Source organism: Protomyctophum bolini (assembly GCF_963924005.1).
Source record: "Protomyctophum bolini genome assembly, chromosome: 23".
In the NCBI taxonomy this organism is placed as follows: Eukaryota; Metazoa; Chordata; class Actinopteri; order Myctophiformes; family Myctophidae; genus Protomyctophum; species Protomyctophum bolini.
The window spans coordinates 25,368,141-25,389,221 of NC_137884.1; the positions used below are offsets into that span (position 1 = coordinate 25,368,141).

At 45.5% G+C, this 21,081-nt stretch overlaps 1 protein-coding gene across 1 annotated transcript; it reads right to left on the reverse strand.

The window, feature by feature from the left end:
* Positions 1-1,280: 1,280 nt before the first annotated feature.
* adm2a (adrenomedullin 2a) lies at positions 1,281-15,174 on the reverse strand (the record flags this gene model as incomplete). The annotated part of the gene is made up of 2 exons (XM_080757503.1): positions 15,045-15,174; positions 1,281-2,184 (listed from the first exon to the last, which is right to left on the reverse strand). The coding sequence occupies exons 1-2, from the start codon at positions 15,155-15,157 to the stop codon at positions 1,281-1,283; spliced, it is 1,017 nt and encodes a 338-aa protein (XP_080613629.1). The 5' UTR covers positions 15,158-15,174.
* Between the last annotated feature and the right edge of the window lie 5,907 nt (positions 15,175-21,081).

The following is a 21,081-nucleotide window of genomic DNA, read 5'->3' on the forward strand; positions in this document are numbered from 1 at the left end:
GCAATCTGTGTTCCAATCTGCATACCGCATCCTGTCAGCTTTTAATCTGAGTGTCTTTGTCTCAAGACTAACTATTAGCTCTGGATCAGGTGATGTCTGCAATAGGCTTTAGGTCTCCAAACGCCTGTGTGTGTGCGTGCGTGTGTGTGTGTGTGTTCATGCGTGCATGCATGCATGTGTGCGTGGTGCGTGCGTGCGCATGCAAGCAAGCACAAGTATGCGTTGTGTACATGTGTGTGTGTGTGTGTGTACATGTATTATGCACACACACACACACAGGACATTGTGTTTTGTGGGTGAAAGTGACCGTGGGCTTAACGACCCCCCCCCCCCAGCGCTACAACATGAATGCTGAAGTGATTAGGATCAGGTTCATTAAATTGCCATCAAGCTAAAAGTCGTGCCTCACAGCAGCGACAGCGAGAACTTAAGGAATCACGTGAAGGAGCTCATACCGTTTCCTGGCTCGGACTCCCTCCGGCCAAACAACATGAAGCTGCAACAGTGTCACAGTTTATATACGGCCAGCCGCGTTGGAGCTGCTGCCCTGATCCAGCATCCGTTCCGTGGTTTTGCTGATGCCGCCGCCGGTCGGTGTTGGGGCCGACCTCGGCTTCAGATCCTACCCGCAGCTCCTTTTCCCAGAGTTCCGATTGGCTCGGAGACATGCAGACAGAGTTCTGATTGGCTCGGAGGCAGACAGAGTTCTGATTGGCTTGGGAGACATGCAGACAAGACGAGACAGACAGACAGCCGGTGCTCTAAAAGTCCAGTCCAGAACAGTCCAGTCCAGAATAGTCCAGTCCAGTCGCACTGTTGAAGACTGTGTTCTTATTAACGGGACTGAGATGTTGAACTGGTTCTGGTTCATGGAGGGAGAAAAAGGAAAAGAGTTTGACGAGACCGGAAAGTCTCTTGGGAGATGTTGCGTTCTCCAGGCGAACAAGGGGAAAATAATTAACTTATTGTGGTGTGTGTTTTTTTCTGCGGGGGGAGCGGGGGGGGGAGCGGGGGGGGGGGGTTTGGGAGGGGCTGTCAGAAGAGTGTCAGTGAGTCCGAATCCTTTTTAACTTCCTCACGAACAGCAAAGAGAGGCACAGCAGGTCATCCAAGAAGAATATAAATATAAATATTTTCAACAAACATAATGGAATAAGATCAGACACTGATAAGGCAGCCATACACTCAGTAATACATTAAAATACATAAATATAGGCAGAGCTGAATACGCTTTGGGGAGGGGTGGGGGGGGGGGGGGAGCCAGCCAATCGTATAGCGGCTCAACCGTAGCTATGGGGGCTCCGGGGGTTGATGGGGGAGTGGTCTTCTCGCCCGCTCTGGCCAATCAGCTGGTAGAGCCTGTGGCTGAGGTTCTGCACCTGACAGGTGCCCAGGACACACCCCACCCTCATCAGCTGGGGGGGGTGGTGGTGGTGGTGGAACCCCCCGCCCGTGCCCCGCGACCCCCCCGCGCCCCGCGGCGGGACGTGGCGGCGAGTCCTCCGTGGCCTCCGAAGGGGGGCGGCGCCATTGGCTGGCCGCGCCCACGCCAGGCTAGGAGGAGGGGAGGAGTCTGTAGGAGTCTTGTGTCCCGGGGAACCAGCCTTGTGCCCGAGGGCACCAGGCCTATTGGAGGAGTCTGTGGGAGTCTTGTGTCCCGGGGAACCAGCCTTGTGTCCGAGGGAACCAGCCTTGTGTCCGAGGGAACCAGGCCTTTTGGAGGAGTCTGTGGGAGTCTTGTGTCCCGGGGAACCAGTCTTGTATCCGAGGGAACCAGCCTTGTGTCCGAGGGAACCAGCCTTATGTCCGAGGGAACCAGCCTTGTGCCCGAGGGAACCAGCCTTGTGTCCGGTGGAACCAGCCTTGTGTCCGAGGGAACCAGTCTTGTGTCCGAGGTAACCAGCCTTGTGTCCGGTGGAACCAGCCTTGTGTCCAGGGGAACCAGCCTTGTGTCCAGGGGAACCAGGAAGCGGCCTATGAGTGCCGAGGAGGGCAGGGGGAGTCTCTGGAGCCAGGGGGTCCCTGTGGTCTGGAGCCAGGAGGGGGTCCCTGTGGTCTGGAGCCAGGAGGGGGTCCCTGTGTCTGTGGTCTGGAGCCAGGAGGGGGTCCCTGTGTCTGTGGTCTGGAGCCAGGGGGTCCCTGTGCTTCTGTCCGCTGCTCTTGTGGACCAGGACATCCCAGGAGCTGATGATGAGAACATGGACAGAAGAGGTGCATCAAAGCCTTGTTCATTCAGTCATTCATTCAGTCAGTCAGTCATTCATTCATTCATTCATTCATTCATTCATTCATTCATTCAGTCAGTCAGTCAGTCATTTATTCATTCATTCATTCATTCATTCATTCATTCATTCATTCAGTCATTCATTCATTCATTCATTCAGTCATTCATTCATTCATTCATTCATTCAGTCATTCATTCATTCATTCATTCATTCATGGTCATGCACCGGCGTAGGGTCCATTGGGCCATGCAGGCCGTGGCCCAGTTAGTTTAGAGCAGGTTGAAAAAAACAACAAATACAACTCAAGATAGCCTATACTTTGACAGCCCTTGTGCTGTACATGCACATTTATGTTTAGTAACAAACCACAGCATGCAAAGCCGCGATGCTTATTTGCCCCAGTCGTTCATTTAATCCACACTACGCGCCTCCTGTGGTCGTGGACATTATTATATAAGACATGATATTAGGACCTGTCCACGTGGACACTGCATGCGTTGCCCTCTTAATGTCTCTTCTGTGTTATCTATCTGTGTTATCTTCTATCTGTGTTAATGGACTTCCACATGTTCATAACAGCACCTATTATTACACCCCCGTCACCATCTTGTGTAACCCTGCATTGGGAGGCCTCTCTCTCTAAACAGAGACTATAAGAGCATGTCTTGTCCGGCGCTGTGACGTTTTCGGTGGAAACAAGATGTTCAGCAAACACAGGCCAGGTGTGACTCTGAGAGCAGCGAGGCTGCCGGGGCCATCTGTCGTGTTCTCTACAAAAACACACTGCCTCAACCTGAGGGCTCTCGTCTCTAAAACACACTGCCTCAACCTGAGGGCTCTCGTCTCTAAAACACACTGTCTGAACCGGAGGACTGGTCTCCAAAACACACTGCCTCAACCTGAGGGCTCTCGTCTACAAAAACACACTGCCTCAACCTGAGGGCTCTCGTCTACAAAAACACACTGCCTCAACCTGAGGGCTCTCGTCTCTAAAACACACTGCCTCAACCTGAGGGCTCTCATCTCTAAAACACACTGCCTCAACCTGAGGGCTCGTCTCTAAAACACACTGCCTCAACCTGAGGGCTCTCGTCTCTAAAACACACTGCCTCAACCTGAGGACTCTCGTCTCTAAAACACACTGCCTCAACCTGAGGACTCTCGTCTCTAAAACACACTGCCTCAACCTGAGGACTCTCGTCTCTAAAACACACTGCCTCAACCTGAGGGCTCTGGTCTACAAAAACACACTGCCTCAACCTGAGGGCTCTGGTCTCTAAAACACACTGTCTCAACCTGAGGGCTCTCGTCTACAAAAACACACTGCCTCAACCTGAGGGCTCTCATCTCTAAAACACACTGCCTCAACCTGAGGGCTCTCGTCTACAAAAACACACTGCCTCAACCTGAGGGCTCTCGTCTACAAAAACACACTGCCTCAACCTGAGGGCTCTCATCTCTAAAACACACTGCCTCAACCTGAGGGCTCGTCTCTAAAACACACTGCCTCAACCTGAGGGCTCTCATCTCTAAAACACACTGCCTCAACCTGAGGGCTCTGGTCTCTAAAACACACTGCCTCAACCTGAGGGCTCTCATCTCTAAAACACACTGCCTCAACCTGAGGACTCTCATCTCTAAAACACACTGCCTCAACCTGAGGGCTCTCGTCTCTAAAACACACTGCCTCAACCTGAGGACTCTCATCTCTAAAACACACTGCCTCAACCTGAGGGCTCATCTCTAAAACACACTGCCTCAACCTGAGGGCTCTCGTCTCTAAAACACACTGCCTCAACCTGAGGGCTCTGGTCTCTAAAACACACTGCCTCAACCTGAGGGCTCTCATCTCTAAAACACACTGCCTCAACCTGAGGACTCGTCTCTAAAACACACTGCCTCAACCTGAGGGCTCTCGTCTCTAAAACACACTGCCTCAACCTGAGGGCTCTCGTCTACAAAAACACACTGCCTCAACCTGAGGGCTCTCGTCTCTAAAACACACTGCCTCAACCTGAGGGCTCTCATCTACAAAAACACACTGCCTCAACCTGAGGACTCTCGTCTCTAAAACACACTGCCTCAACCTGAGGGCTCTCATCTACAAAAACACACTGCCTCAACCTGAGGACTCTCATCTACAAAAACACACTGCCTCAACCTGAGGACTCTCGTCTCTAAAACACACTGCCTCAACCTGAGGGCTCTCATCTACAAAAACACACTGCCTCAACCTGAGGACTCTCATCTACAAAAACACACTGCCTCAACCTGAGGACTCTCATCTACAAAAACACACTGCCTCAACCTGAGGACTCTCGTCTACAAAAACACACTGCCTCAACCTGAGGACTCGTCTCTAAAACACACTGCCTCAACCTGAGGACTCTCATCTCTAAAACACACTGCCTCAACCTGAGGGCTCTCGTCTCTAAAACACACTGCCTCAACCTGAGGGCTCTCGTCTCTAAAACACACTGCCTCAACCTGAGGGCTCTGGTCTCCATAACACACTGCCTCAACCCGAGGACTCTCGTCTACAAAAACACACTGCCTCAACCTGAGGGCTCTCGTCTACAAAAACACACTGCCTCAACCTGAGGACTCTCGTCTACAAAAACACACTGCCTCAACCTGAGGGCTCTCGTCTACAAAAACACACTGCCTCAACCTGAGGGCTCGTCTCTAAGTCTCCAAGCTGTCCCTGGTGTGTGTTTGTACTAATAGGGATGTTATATAGTTAATCAATTAATCAATTTATCTACGGTTAAGACATTCTTCAATTAATCGAAAGTTTTGCGGTTCTATCATTGGGTGGTTTTCTGTGTGGGCCGGTTAAAAAAATGTCTCCCCCCCCCCCCTTGGTAGCCACAGAAACGTCTCGATGACAGACAGACAAGACAGTGCACTTTACATTTAATTGTATATTCCTCGTACAAAGATGCTATTGCCTGGCCCTGTCGAATGTCGAATAGTACAAATGGCAAATCTTGTAATGATGTTTAAATATACACGGCGCGGCAGAAAGACGCTGTCAGCGGCCTCGGGTTCCGCTCGGGTTCCAGCTGCTCTCTCTCTTGGCGAGGCAGTTAAACGATGGTTGGTGTAATTATACAACAAGACTGTTCCGTTTGTGAAACGCTGACTCGTGTTCAGTCTTCACGGAGAGAGAGGCTGGAATGTGAGAAATCACAGGGTGTCTGTGGAGGGATTCGGGGAGGGATTCGGGGAGGGATGCTGATTCGGGGAGCCAAACATATTCTCTATACACTCCAGCGCTTTTTCATCCCATTTCACCATTTCACTTTGATGACATTTAGCCTCTCAGACCCATTTGAGCCACGGAACCACCATTTGATGACATTTAGCCTCTCAGACCCATTTGAGCCACGGAACCACCATTTGATGACATTTAGCCTCTCAGACCCATTTGAGCCACGGAACCACCGTTTGATGACATTTAGCCTCTCAGACCCATCTGAGTCACAGAACCACCGTTTGATGACATTTAGCCTCTCAGACCCATCTGAGTCACAGAACCACCGTTTGATGACATTTAGCCTCTCAGACCCATCTGAGTCACGGAACCACCGTTTGATGACATTTAGCCTCTCAGACCCATTTGAGCCACAGAACCACCATTTGATGACATTTAGCCTCTCAGACCCATTTGAGCCACAGAACCACCATTTGATGACATTTAGCCTCTATAGTTCCTTATAGATATTTAACTCTCACAGGGACATGCACACTGTAGACATCAAAGGGGGCTTCAGCCCCTGCCCACACTGCCCTCTCCAGACCACGAATGCAGAATTTACTACATGGTTAAAGAAATGCAAATGCCCTCCTCTCCTCTCCTCTCCTCTCCTCTCCTCTCCTCTCCATGCCGGAAGGAAGGCAGCATTCAGGAGAATTGCGTTTTTTCCCGAAGTCTCCTGAACTTGGAACACAGTATTTTGTGTTGAACAAATTTGTCTATAAATCCATGTTGTTACACACCTGCATCTCCACTAGCTAAAGAGTGCTGGGTTGTGCCCAGAAAATAGCTGATCTAGAAATTATCAGATCTACAAGCTCACAACGCGTCGCGCTGCGACACGTTGTGAGCTTGTAGATCTGCTAATTTCGCAAAAGTGCCCTCTTAGCGGGATTTCAGCCCCTGCCCCCCACTCTCTGCACGTCTCTGAACTCTCAACCGTCTGAGACCTATATAACTTAAGGGTCCATTTGTTTTTCTGTCGATCTTACAAAGCCAGGTGCATACAGTATGATGTCAGTGGCCAGACATTCAGTGCCAGCCAAGCGGTATTTCCAGGACGACCTCCAAGCAGCAGCAGCAGCGATGCCACATCACCACAACGGTTCCACCCGCCTGGTCGAGCCAAACACAGACGTCTGACTGCAAGGGGAACGGAGTCTGTGTTGGTATACCCATTTTAGCCGAAAATCTTAAAACGTGAATAACTCTTGATCTAAAATCATTCCATCCAATTCTAAGCAAAGATTATGTGTTAGACGGCCCACCGCGGTCCCGTCACTAGTCGCGTTATAGAATTAATATACCTCCCGCCTCGGGGGTGTTTTGGCTACATTTATAGCTACTTCAGCCATATCCGGGATAGAGGCCTTTGCGTCGCTAAATGTGCTTCCGCTGCTATGAAATCGCTGCAGGGCGCTCTGATTTAATGGATTAAATAACCGCTTGAATAAATAAGCGTTTGGTGTGTCAAATGTCTGCAGTACGGGGCAGAGGGCAGCTCCGTATAATAGCCTTTCATTTCAAAACAATCGGCTTCAGTGTAATGTAATCTAGGGAGCCGATTTAGCCGTGTTTTGTTATTTGAAATCCCCCGATTAAAAAGAGGGAAAAAAAGAAAGAACCGTTAACGCTCGGGGGCAGACTGTCTAAAGAGGGCTTTACTATACTATGTAAACACAAAGCACAGTTTTACCACGTCGTAGACACAAGGAATAAACAATGATAAAACTCTGTGTGAGCGTCGAGGCTCAGGATTAGGACATCTCTGTCCGTGTGTATCCTTTACTCCAGGGCTGTGTGTATCTGTATCCTTTACTCCAGGGCTGCGGCGTGGGAGCGTTTACATTACATTCACATTCCAGGCTTTTTATCTCTCTTTACCCACAGAGCGACATACGGGAGGGAGCAACAGGCTATACCCTCTGGTAAAGTGTTGCTCAACCTGCATACACACAATGGCTGTCGGTGCATCGGTGGTGGGCACACACACACACACACAGGCGCACACGCACGCACGCGTTGGCCATTTGGACCTGTGGCTCGAGCAGTGGAAAGCTTGCCTCTCTCTCTCTCTCTCTCTCTCTCTCTCTCTCTACGGTAGCTCAGTTGTTTAGTGTTTGGTGAACCTGCTGCCCTGAAGCCGGAGCGGACTTTGTATCTCTGTCTGTGTCATACGTCTATACGGTTTCCTGGATGTACGGACGGACGGACGGACGGACGGACGGATGGACGGACATTAGCCATCCTATCTCTCTTTAATATATTTTTTATCCCACGATTTTGTAACCCATTTTTCACCCCTGTGTCAATCATCTACTGTGATCCTGGGCTCTACACACCCTCCACCAACCTAGTCCCCATATATGGGGGGACAAGGGGAGAGCAACGGACTTGAACTCATGCTTCCTTCATGCCTGAGTGTCCAAGTTGCTCCTTTACACCTGACAGGGGGGAGTTTCCCTGTAGCAGATCAGATCAGTGTCCACTCTGACAGGGAGGGAGGTTTGTCTGGAATGGTCAGAATACGTAACCTGGTGAATTAGTTACATATATATATATATATGCGGGGGAAAAGGAGTCAAAGGACAAATAATAAGAAGGTCTCTTTAAAGTAGGTCAAAGGTTAAAGATTAAAGTAGGTCAAAGATTGAAGTAGGTCAAAGCGTATGTTTGTTTTTTATCAAGCGCTTGGCCTTTCAAGAGGTACTTAGAGCAGTGGTTCCCAAAGTGAGGTCCGAGGACCCTTGAGGGAGTTCCAGGGGGTCCCCAGCTAAATGATAATTAGGAACCAAATGGACACTTATTGGTCTGTAACTCTGAGAGTGTACAAATGGACCCTATAGCAGGTTCCATGTTGTACACTCTCAGAGTTAAATTAACATTGATTTTACAATATAAATTGTTGGTCCCAGGGATAGAAATTGCCATTAATTAAATGGGGGGGGGGGGGGGGGGGGGGGGGGTCCGTAGACTAATGCATGTCAAACTGGGGGTCCTTGAAATGGGAGTTTGGGGGGGGGGTCCCTGGCATATCTTTAAACATCAAAATGAACTCATAGCTCAGGCAAAAACAATCAATTCTTGACTGATATAGTATACTGTATATACTGGCTACTGGATACATATCCTTTGACCAAAGTTATAAATGTGAGAATGATTCTGTCCCGAACGGTAAGCCCTTTTGGCTGCCGCACTATAAACTACCACACTTGCCCATTAATCCACACACTATAATCCTGCAATTGACAGTAATCAAGATCTCTGTTATTGGCAGACGATCAAAGATATCAGATCTTGTGTTTAATTGGCAGAAGGATCAAAGATATCAGATCTTGTGTTAAATTGGCGGACGATCAAAGTTATCAGAGCAGCTCGTTTTTTTTTCCAAAACGCTTCAACTCCAGCTCCTGGTGTTTCAACGACTCGCCTGATCTTTAGCTTAAAGGCATCGCGGCCGAAAGTCCCTTTGACTGAAGACGACCCTGCTGCTGCCGAGGGGAGTTTAAAGTTCGCTATAACTTCGTCCCCCGGTTATTTTTAGATGAAATGACTCTGCATGGGCGGCGGCACTAATTGTTAAAGTTCCGGTAATCAAAGCTTTCGTAAAAACCAACACCAGACGCTTCCTGATGCCAAAGCTCTTGCAGTCTCAGCCGATCAGCAGCCAATCATATCATATGCTCCCATGCAGCGAACAGAACGGAACAGAACAGTATACCTGCAAGGCCTTTGATTGGCTGCGTGATCGTTTCCCAGCTGGCTTATCGTATAATCACCAGTAAAACGTTGGTACATTCCATGTTGCGAAAACACTGGGGAAATTGTTGTCGATTGTGGGAAAATGAAAAGGCGATTATTTGTTTTCCAAAAAGAGACCTCGTTTCAACCTAGTGCTCCGTTTGATGGGCAGAACACAGCCGTCAGACCGCGCGCGAGCCTCTGGTCAAACCATGTGACTCCCGTTGGAAATGCATTGTGGCGGCCATTGAACACAGACAAGACACAGAACATGTGCTCTGCATGTGTGTATGGGGCCTAAGGGTTATTGATGTTTTCAGACACACACACACACACACACACTCATACACACGCACACATGCACAAGAACAGGTGTGAGGGTTTTTACTATAATAATTTTGGAAATATTAACATTTTTGACGCGCTAATCCTTCCTCCCTGCCAGGCTCTACTGATTTACAGTAGCAGCTACTGTAGCAAAATGTTTGTAATTACAGCGTCAATAGTGCCAATACTTTTATACTTTTAACTCAAGCACATTTTGAATTCCGGAATATTTGTACATTGCAGTAAAATATACTGATGCATTTTACTTAAAGGAGAATTCCATGCCAGAAGGCTTTCTTACCTTTATTTGTAGTTGTTACGTCCCCACCAAAGAGGTTAGGGTTATTAGGTCCAGGTGTTATTTTGTGCAAAAGCGCATTATTGGCTATTTCCCCTATAAGCCCTCAATGAATTGCATTGAATTGAATGGGGCTGAATGGGGCTAATTCGCTTATTTCCATTGCTCAAAAATCAATGTTTTTTGTATACATCCTCTCATCATAATGTAAATATTATCCCAAGATGGAAATAAGCGAATTAGCACAAAATCCCAACCCCCATTGAGGGCTTATATTAGGGGAAATAAACTAAATAATAAACTTTTGCTCAAAATAACACCTGGGCCTCTTTCTTTTTTACAAATAAAGGTAAGAAAGCCTTCTAGCATGGAATTCTCCTTTAAGTAACGATTGTGAGTACTTTTCTGCCACTAATGGCTGCATGTCTCCTGCATGTATCCTGCATGTCTCAAACATTCATGTCTCCTGCATGTCTCCTGCATGTATCCTGCATGTCTCAAACATTCATGTCTCCTGCATGACTCCCCACGGTTGGGGTTTCTTCACAGAAGAACAGAAACCTGTTCTCTGTGGAGGTGGAGGCTGGAATTTAGGTCTTAAGTAACCCACTAATCCACAGTGGAATTCTGTGTGTTGTTTTCTGATGCCGAGTGCCGAGCAGGGACTGACCCCCCCAATCCAACCCTTGATGCTGAGTGCCGAGCAGGGACTGACCCCCCCAATCCAACCCTTGATGCTGAGTGCCAAGCAGGGACTGACCCCCCAATCAAACCCTTGATGCTGAGTGCCAAGCAGGGACTGACCCCCCAATCCAACCCTTGATGCTGAGTGCCAAGCAGGGATTGACCCCCCAATCCAACCCTTGATGCTGAGTGCCAAGCAGGGACTGACCAGTGACCCCCCAATCCAACCCTTGATGCTGAGTGCCAAGCAGGGACTGACCCCCCCAATCCAACCCTTGATGCTATGTGCCAAGCAGGGACTGACCCCCCCAATCAAACCCTTGATGCTGAGTGCCAAGCAGGGACTGACCCCCCCAATCCAACCCTTGATGCTGAGTGCCAAGCAGGGATTGACCCCCCAATCCAACCCTTGATGCTGAGTGCCAAGCAGGGACTGACCCCCCAATCCAACCCTTGATGCTTAGTGCCAAGCAGGGATTGACCCCCCAATCCAACCCTTGATGCTGAGTGCCAAGCAGGGACTGACCCCCCAATCCAACCCTTGATGCTTAGTGCCAAGCAGGGACTGACCCCCCAATCCAACCCTTGATGCTGAGTGCCAAGCAGGGATTGACCCCCCAATCAAACCCTTGATGCTGAGTGCCAAGCAGGGACTCTAACGACAAGGCCACTGTCTGAAGTGGCCTCACTTAAACCCACCACACACACACACCACCTAACCTAAAACACACACACCAAACCTAAAACATATGGCAGGTACAGTAGAAGCTCATTTAAATATACAGGTGTGGCGGACTGGAACAAAATCACAAGGGAAATTAAATTTCAGTCTTTGAACATTTTTAAAATGTTGTTGAAAAAGTGGCTGATGGGCAAGTTATCATAGTGTTGTATTTATCTATTTATATTTATTTATTGTCTTTTGTTTACTGTTGTAAATTATTCATTATTATTGTGAGGTTAGCACACACATGTTATGTGTGTGCTGTAACTATTTATTTATTTATTTGGATCACAATGGAAACAGTCCTCTGACTTTTTGTGTAATCCTGATCATTCTGTACTGCTCTTTTATGAATTGTATCGTGGATATATCAAATAAATCAAATCATATATCATATCAAATCAAAAATCACTTCACTGGCGTCAGTGCACCCACGCCCTGCGAGGGTAAAAAAATGCCTTCTGGGAAAGGCCAACGTCATGTTGGCCTGGACAGGAATTAGATGGAATGACGGTTATTGTTTGACGTGGTATACAAACATGTTGTTATTGTTTGACGTGGTACAGACATGTTATTATTGTTTGACGTGGTACAGACATGTTGTTATTGTTTGACGTGGTACAGACATGTTATTGTTTGACGTGGTACAAACATGTTATTGTTTGACGTGGTACAAACATGTTACTGTTTGACGTGGTACAAACATGTTATTGTTTGACGTGGTACAAACATGTTATTGTTTGACGTGGTACAGACATGTTGTTATTGTTTGACGTGGTACAGACATGTTATTGTTTGACGTGGTACAAACATGTTATTGTTTGACGTGGTACAAACATGTTATTGTTTGACGTGGTACAAACATGTTGTTATTGTTTGACGTGGTACAAACATGTTATTGTTTGACGTGGTACAGACATGTTGTTATTGTTTGACGTGGTACAGACATGTTATTGTTTGACGTGGTACAGACATGTTATTGTTTGACGTGGTACAAACATGTTATTGTTTGACGTGGTACAAACATGTTATTGTTTGACGTGGTACAGACATGTTGTTATTGTTTGACGTGGTACAAACATGTCAGAATCTATAGGGAGTATACATTGACGTTTAGACTGTTGTGTATAACATGCTGCCTCAGTGTCAACAAACATCCTCTGTGAAAAAGCAGGGAGCCCTGCATGGTTTTATGAGATAAATATTATGTTAAAGTCTCTCTTGGAGCAAAAACATAAGAGTGACTATAAAAAATGAACGGGACAGACAGCTAGAGCTGCACGACTCGATACACACACACACGCACAGTCGCACACGCACTGCAAGTGACGGTCAAATCATGGCATCGAATGTTTGGTTCAGACAGAAGGGAAGCGTTTTACAGCATGCCGAACAAACCCTGAGCCGCCTCTCCATTATAGACAACTTAATGATTGTCCAATAAGTGTTACTGCATAATTCACTGATCACATCCAAGTCCCATCTTGACCACAAACACCGGCAGCTACTGTACGTCTGGGTTGTTCTTGTGCCTCAGAGGCTGTAAAAAATGAAGAAAAAAAAAACACACCCTGCAAAAACCAGGCTGTTATAAACGGACCTCTGAGGGTGTGAAAAGGACCCGTATGGGTCCATTCTAACTCTGTGTTTCGGAGTGTTTTTAGGTCTAATGGATGAGAGGAGAGGAGAGGAAACCAGAGCTCTGCCCGGACGCTGTTTTGATTAGGTTTCAGCAGCAGGTGTTTTCCAGGTGAACGCACACACACACACGCACGCACGCGCGCACAAACACACACACACACACACACACACACACATTTTATGTATTAATTTGACTTATTTAACTGTGCTAAGTAAGTGTTCAGAATCACAACACCTCTATGGTGAATGTTAGTTGTCTGTCTGTCTGTCTGTCGCTCCATGGAGGTGTTATCTGGGCAGGTGTTGTTCTGCTGTCCACCAAAAGGGGGCGCAATAATGACACCGAATCTATTTAACGCTTTCCTAATTGCTGTAACTCCTGCCAGCTGTTGCATCTTTGTGTGTGTGCATGCGTGTAAGTGCGTGTGTGCAATGGAAAATTCCAGGTTTGGCCATTCATCCATCCATCCTCCATCCGCCTCCTCAGTGGTGAATAAGATACATTAATTATTGTTGCCGCCATAATCATCTCTGGGTAGAGTTACTGTAGTTACTGTATAGTCCTGCCAGAGAAAACTGGTTTCCCCACTATTTACAGGTGACTGTTTTAAGACCTGATGACGATTCTTACACAATGTCTTCTAAATCCTGACAGTTTTCTGAAAAACCCTATATGATTATGTCAAGGACCCCCAGAATTATCTGTATTTGGCTGCGGACCCCCATCTGAAAATATGTTGTTCCAGGGAACCCCCCCGCCAGAAGCAAAGATTTGAGTTTAAAAACGTTCACTCTGAAAGGATATATGTTCAAAGATTTGCGCCACATTTAAATCAGATCTACATGTTTGTATGGATCTGCTATTTTTCAATAGCTGAAGCATAACATGATAATAAAACACCAAAAGGGGAATTCCCGCCCTGAACGGGCTAAAGAGAAGACAATAAGGTTATTATGTGTGGGACGGGTATTATGTGTGACGGTGAGTCACAGTCAGGTTAGATTAAACTATAACGACTGTACAACAATAACTGTAATTACTGTAAATATCAACGCCAGTGGGCGGGTCGGACTAGAGGCTCATAACAGATGGAAGAATTAGTGATATGAATGGGAAGGAAGGAAGGAAAGAAAGAAAAAGAGAAAGAAAGAAAGTTTATACTGTACACTGTATATGCATAGTGTGTCACGTGTTTGGACTGAGTAAATATTAACGTTGCAGGTTGTGGAAAAACACTGCTTCAATGTAATGATCACTAACTAGCAGTGTAAAGATTGAATACTGCCATAACAGGCATATGTAATCATTACCATACTTCAAAATAACAATCTTTCATCCAAAAGCAAATAGCTAAACCTAATAATTCAATACGTGCACGCTCTGCTTGCGCACAAGTAGGCCACTTGTGTGCAACAAGCAAGTATAGGCAAGTAGGCACTTGATAGAGTGCAGTTCTAGTTTATTTAAATAAAGTATCAAATGTGTTTCTGTGCATATCAAGTTGGCCCCCAACCCCCATGCAGTGTAAAATGAAACCAAATGGACCCATGACACAGATCCACTTGGTTTCATTTCACACTCTCAGTGGTTAAAATTGATTATGGTTTTAGAGAATTAGAGAATGTAAAATAATTGTTATTTTGATCAACGTTTGCCTGTTATCTCTCCTAATGTATACCAACATCAATACAGCATGGAACTGTGGACAGAATCTTATTGCAACAAAACAATCTTTATAGTTTTGGGTCAGAAAGGCTAAATGTCATCAAATGGTGGTTCCGTGGCTCAAATGGGTCTGAGAGGCTAAATGTCATCAAATGGTGGTTCCGTGGCTCAAAATGATCAGTAGGCCTACAATAATAAACCTTAATTTGGACCATCATGTGAAAGGGGTTGAAAAGCCACTGCTCACCAGATCAGATTCAGAACAGATCTCTGCATGTGTGTAAAGTTTACATTCAGCATGTTGCGGTATATAAATTGATCATCAGGACAGCTATAAAATCCACATCAAGTTTCACAAAGTTATAACCAAGGAAACAATTGGAGCGCAAAGCTCAAAGCAGGGGGTTTCATGTAAAACATAAACGGTGTTTTAGTTTTTAAATCATAACATGATGAATTAAATATAATAAATATCCTACCTTGTTTCGAGGCGCTGCAGATGGTCTCCCTGCAGCGGCCGGGCAGAGAGCACCGACAGCAGGCAGAGGCTGATGCAATAACACACCGCTGTCCGGAGGAACACACACTGCATCTCAGAACCGGTGCCGAACCGACCCGATCCAACCCGAACCGAACTGAGACAAAACCCAACCGGGCCAGGTGGGGTCAGTGTCACACTGTTGGGGGGGGGGGGGGGCGGGGGGCTTCAATCCACCTGGACGATAATGTTTAAAACTGACCCCTCCAAAAACAAGACCTTTCCAACTTGGGTCAACTTGTGTTGGCCGCTGAGGTGAAGATAAATAGATTGATATCCAGCAGGGAATAAAGAGAGGATTCCTGTAAAGTGCACAGAAAGAAGGAAAATAAATACATTATTAGCATATTAATTATAATTCTAAAAAAAACTATTAATTAGAACTATAGCAGAACAGTTTAAATGCACGTCTCGCACTGATTTGATTGGGATTGATGTATTATTTGTCCCTCGTTAATTGAATTGATTTTTTTATCCTATATATACTTTTATAAAACACCAGAAACGAGTTTAATTTCACGATCATATATATTAATAGACCATTTAAAAAAGAGCTCAAATGTAGCTTATAAAAAAAAATAGACATTTCTTATGAAACAATTCTTATATCTTATAACATTGTCTTCTTGGTCCATTCAAGGACAGTTTATTTTAGCCTATAAACCATTATATAATATATATTATAATATATAGCCTACATATCATTGTAAGAAAGAAGGAAAAAAACAGAAAAAGCTCCTTTCTTGTTTTAAACTTCTTCAGATAAATAAAACGTCAAATAAAAATCCTTACCCGTTAGAGTAGCCTAATAGAGAGTGTTTTAAAGGTGTGTAATCAAACCATCAGAGAAAACGTGGATTTTTCTTTCTTTGTGGTTTATTTCCCAACGTCACGTCACGTCACACGGCACGTATATACGGTTCCAAACAAAGTGTTGGTCAAGTTCAACTTGTGTTGTGAATGTGTGTAGCCTATTATAGCCTGCCTCCAAGTCCAATATGTGTGCAGCTCTGCTGTCCTGTCGTGTCGTTCGTAGCCTAGATACAGTTTGTCTGCTGAGTGAAAGTGAGCCGTGTGGTTAAGTACCGAGGGGGAGGAGTTAAGCGCCGAGGGGGAGGAGTTAAGCACAGAGGGGGAGGAGTCCAGTCCAGGGCCGTTGTAAAGGTGCTGTGGATGCACTGGATCCTCAGTGGTGGAAAGCAGGGACGTGCAGAGAGTGTTAGAGAGAGGCAGGGGCTGGAATCCCGTATAAAGAGGGCACTTTTGGACAAAAATAAGCTAAAATAGCAGATCTAACAAGCTGCGACACGTCGTTGAGAGCTTGTATAGATCAGCTATTTTTGGGGGCGCAAAAAGTCTAGACTCTAGTCTAGAGTAGCCTGGCCCGATAAAGGTCCGTGGACCGTGGCTCAAATGGGTCTGAGAGGCTAAATGTCATCTGATATATGAATAGGGTTGAAAACCACTTCTCTATAGGTCACATATCATTTAGCTGGGTACACCCTGGAACTGCCTCAATCAAGGACCCCTGGGGGCCCCCGGACCCCACTTTGGCGGGCCTTGATGCCGTCGTAATGGCAGATTGTACACATGCTGAAAAATTGCAGATCTACAAGTTGTGAGCTTTACTACACGGTGAAAGAAATGCAACATGCCCTCCTCTCCTCTCCTTTTCATGCCATGCTGGAAGGAAGGCAGCATTCAGGAGAATGGCTTTTTGCGTTGAGCTGCTATTTTCAGCATGCAACCAAGTGTAAAATGACTTATACTGGATGTCTTGTCCCTTCCTAACATTTTAGTCTAGTTTTTAATTTGTTGACGAAATCGTCAGTATATTTAGTCTTATAGTTTTAGTCACCATAGCATAGTTTTCATTTAGTTTCCATTTAGTTATTGTCAGTGAAAAAAGGTAGTCGACGAACATTTTTCGCCTTAGTCTTAGTCGACGAAAACAACACCGATAACAACAACAAACAAACAACAACAAAAAACATGTCAGCTGTTTTTGCTCCAGAAACCTTTTATGTAACAGTCGGTGGTCGGTGGACATGTCTGTTACACTATACAGTATACCCACAATGCACTGCAGTGTTCTCAGTTGAGTTCCAGCCGCTTGGTTTGATCTCTCAGTCGTGTCGCGCCGCATGTTGTGCTTTATTTGGGTGGCAATTAGTGGAGATGAGTAGAGCCGGCTCACGCACGTACTCACACACACACACACACACACACACACGGACAGAGCCCCCCCCCCCCCCCCCCCCCCACACACACACTCCTCTCCTCCTCTCGTCCTGGCCTTTGAACCGCTCCGACAACTTGTGGTCAAAAGAGCGGACCGCTCCTGTCCTGGTTTTTGATCATGAGGTTTTAAAGTTGGGGGTTTCATCAAAGAGTCGACCGTCCGTCCTGTTTGATCATGAGATTTTGTAACCCATCCTGGACGGGAACCCCTTTTGGAGCATTATGTTACAGTATACTTTATAGCAGATCTACAAGCTTGTAGATCTGCTTTTTTCTGCTTTTTTTGTGACAATGTGGCGCAAATCTTTGAATGTATATGTTCTTTCAGAGCAAACGTTTTTTAACTCAAAGCTTTGCTTCCGGAGGGGACAGCATATTTTCATATTTTCAATTACATATATTTTTTGGGGGTCCTTGACCTTGACATGTTTGAGAACTACTTGACATAGAAACATAATGGGTTTTGAGAAAACCGTCATGATTTAGAAGACATTTTGTAGAATCAGGTCTAAAGGAGTTAAAGTTGGGGTTTGATCAAAGAGTCGACCGTCTTCTGTTTGATCATGAGTTCTTCACTCCCTGATCTTTTGATTGTTGCAGATTTTAGGCCACAGACTGTCGGACGCCTTCTGTAAACACAGGCAGATACAGTAGCTATAGAATATGACAATATGCTGCCGGCTAGCTAGTGTTGATTTTGACAGAAAATTCAGATTTAGTTTTAAGCACAAACCACTTGGACTTCGGTCGACTTGGGTGGACTTGAGTCGACGACTTGCACAATGTCTTCAAATGCAGTGACCAACTTTTATTTAGGGAAACAGCAACGTTTCGGCCTATATGCGGCCTTCATCAGGGCTATCTTTATGATAGAAAGATAGCCTAGATGAAGGCCGCATAGGCATTTGAACACAGTGTGCAGGTGTTTTTTGTGTGATATAAACAAACAAACAAACAATATCATTTCATTTAGTTTGTGTCATACTTTAGTCACCTGAAATGTTTCAGTGTTTAGTCGACGACAGCTCGGCAGGAAGCGTCACGTAAACAACATGGCCGCTGATGTTCAAGTGCCCTAAAAATGAAGTGTTTCCCCTCAAAGAGGCGACAGTTTGTTGCAAAACAAATTAATCATTTCAGCAAACTGTTGACCTGAAAAGTGTCCATGAAGCGGAATGTTCAAATACAAACACACGACACCTGGGGTTTATTCATTTAATATACAACAAGATTAGTGAACGAAAAAACCTGAACCTGTGATTCTGTGAAGCATTAATTAAATAACATTGCGCTCACGTCGTTGGAATGAGTTTGGACACGCTCACAGCCCGTGACAAATGCTTGTTTTTGCAAATAGCTGCATCTCCTCCTCCGCTCCTGTTCTGTCTGTCTCTGTCACTGTCGTGACCTGCATGCACGTTTATGACATTACAGTATATTAGACTGCCTCCTTGTGCATGCAGCCTAAACCTTATGTGGTATAGGCCCCTACCTATGGTATAGGCTATAGTGGTGGAGGTCCAAAGTTGGCACCCTGTGATTTTCCATATGACGAAAGAAAGAAAAAAAAAGATGTGGTCCCCACTTGCGCTGCCTCGGCACTGTCGGCATGTCACATTTATTGGCATTCGAGCGCGTTGGGTTTATCCTTAATTAAAAGGACGAGACGTAACGCGAGAAAGACACGGCTGTTGTATAGATTGCACTTGCCGTTGGTTGGTAGACTTGACTATAGCTGCATAGCCTCGGTCCCAGGCGAAAATAAAAGCTATAGCTGCAGCTAAGCAAATGCCTCTATATAGATCCATGTCATGGAAGTTAACTATTCCAGGAGAGAGGGGGGGGGGGGGGGGGGGGGCTACCGGTATGCGCTCATGCAAAAACACTGTTTAAATGGCTTAAGCATGACTTGCAACATTGTTTTTAATTTGCGCGATTTGAATTGCTTGCACACTTGGAAATATCCTACCAATTTCATATGACATGCCTTCAGCCTCTCCAAAATATATTTGTTATATTATGTATTATTAGTTTTATACATTTTAGGAGGTGAAAACATAATGTTTAGATGCCTGTGACAGCCTCTCAGCTGGTCAAACAATGCTGCTCCGCTGTTCTATGACAGAAAAACAGGTGAGGACAAAGCGTACGACAGCTCTCGACCAGACGTGATTCTTCTCCTGGCACACGTTCAATTTCAAGCTTTGGCGGAAATGGTAAATGCCGACAATTGCGGTAATTTTGGCGCACGGTTGATAAATGAGGGCCTCAGTGTGTGGCTGGCTATATGGCTGGCTGGGTCTGAGCACGAAAACAGCATGGTTGTTTTTCACCACCTTTGCGCAACCTAACACACACACACACGCACATATTAACTGTATATATGATGATTTCGGGTGTTCCAGTACAGTACAGTGACAGTACAGCACAGTACAGTAGAGGGTACAGTAGAGATCCAGTGTTGTTTTCGCGACTAATACTATGATGAAAATTGTCCGTCACAATGTGGGACAGGGTCTCAATTTGAACACTGATGCCTGTTAGTCACAATGTGGGACAGGGTCTCAATTTGAACACTGATGCCTGTCGGTCACAATGTGGGACAGACAGGGTCTCAATTTGAACACTGATGCCTGTCAGTCACAATGTGGGACAGACAGGGTCTCAATTTGAACACTGATGCCTGTCAGTCACAATGTGGGACAGACAGGGTCTCAATGTGAACACTGATGCCTGTCAGTCACAATGTGGGACAGACAGGGTCTCAATTTGAACACTGATGCCTGTCAGTCACAATGTGGGACAGACAGGGTCTCAATGTGAACACTGATGCCTGCTAGTCACAATGTGGGACAGACAGGGTCTCAATTTGTGGGACGCCTGAAAAGTCTTGGGAATGAGGGACTGTCCCTGCATGCGAAGGGGGACTTCTGGTCACCCTAACACTAGGTATGCGTCTTGAAATCTGAAATGTTTTCCCCAAACACTTGAGCTCCTAGTTCATTTCTCACACACACACACACACACACACACACACACACACACACACACACACACACACACACACACACACACACACACACACACACACACACACACACACACACACACACTTCAATTCAAAGGGCTTTATTGGCATGAGAAAACATAGGTTTACGTTTACACAGTGCACAGCTATACTGTCTGTGGGACCACAGCATTGCAGTTTTCTAAGTCTTGCTGCCCCTTAGTGGATCTGACAGGAACATCAACCTATAGTGGCACAATGTTACTGTTACGATTAATCAAACTAATCGATGTAAACAATTATACACATTATATTATTGACAAATGGTATTCAATAAACGAATTGGTTAATAATCAATCTGTATTCTGGCAACTAGTGAACCCGACGTGACTATATAGTTACTACTTACTAATATAGTTGTGTATTTATTAGTACGTCTCTAATTGTTTTGATGAATTGAAAATGGTGGGCCCTATTGTAAACAAGTGTGATGCTTTATGGTGTCGTCCACTCACAGTTAACAGTCGTTGTATTGAGTTGTACTTGAAATGTACTGTAATTCTGCAAACTGTTAATACATCAATCAATCAATCAATCAATCAATCATTGGACTCATTGTGAGCTGGTTATGTTTATGTCCACATTAACAAAGCTTTAGATTGCACACACTTTTATTTCAAGGACCTCATAACTTGAAGAAGTTTTCAAGTGTGTAATATACTTGAAAACA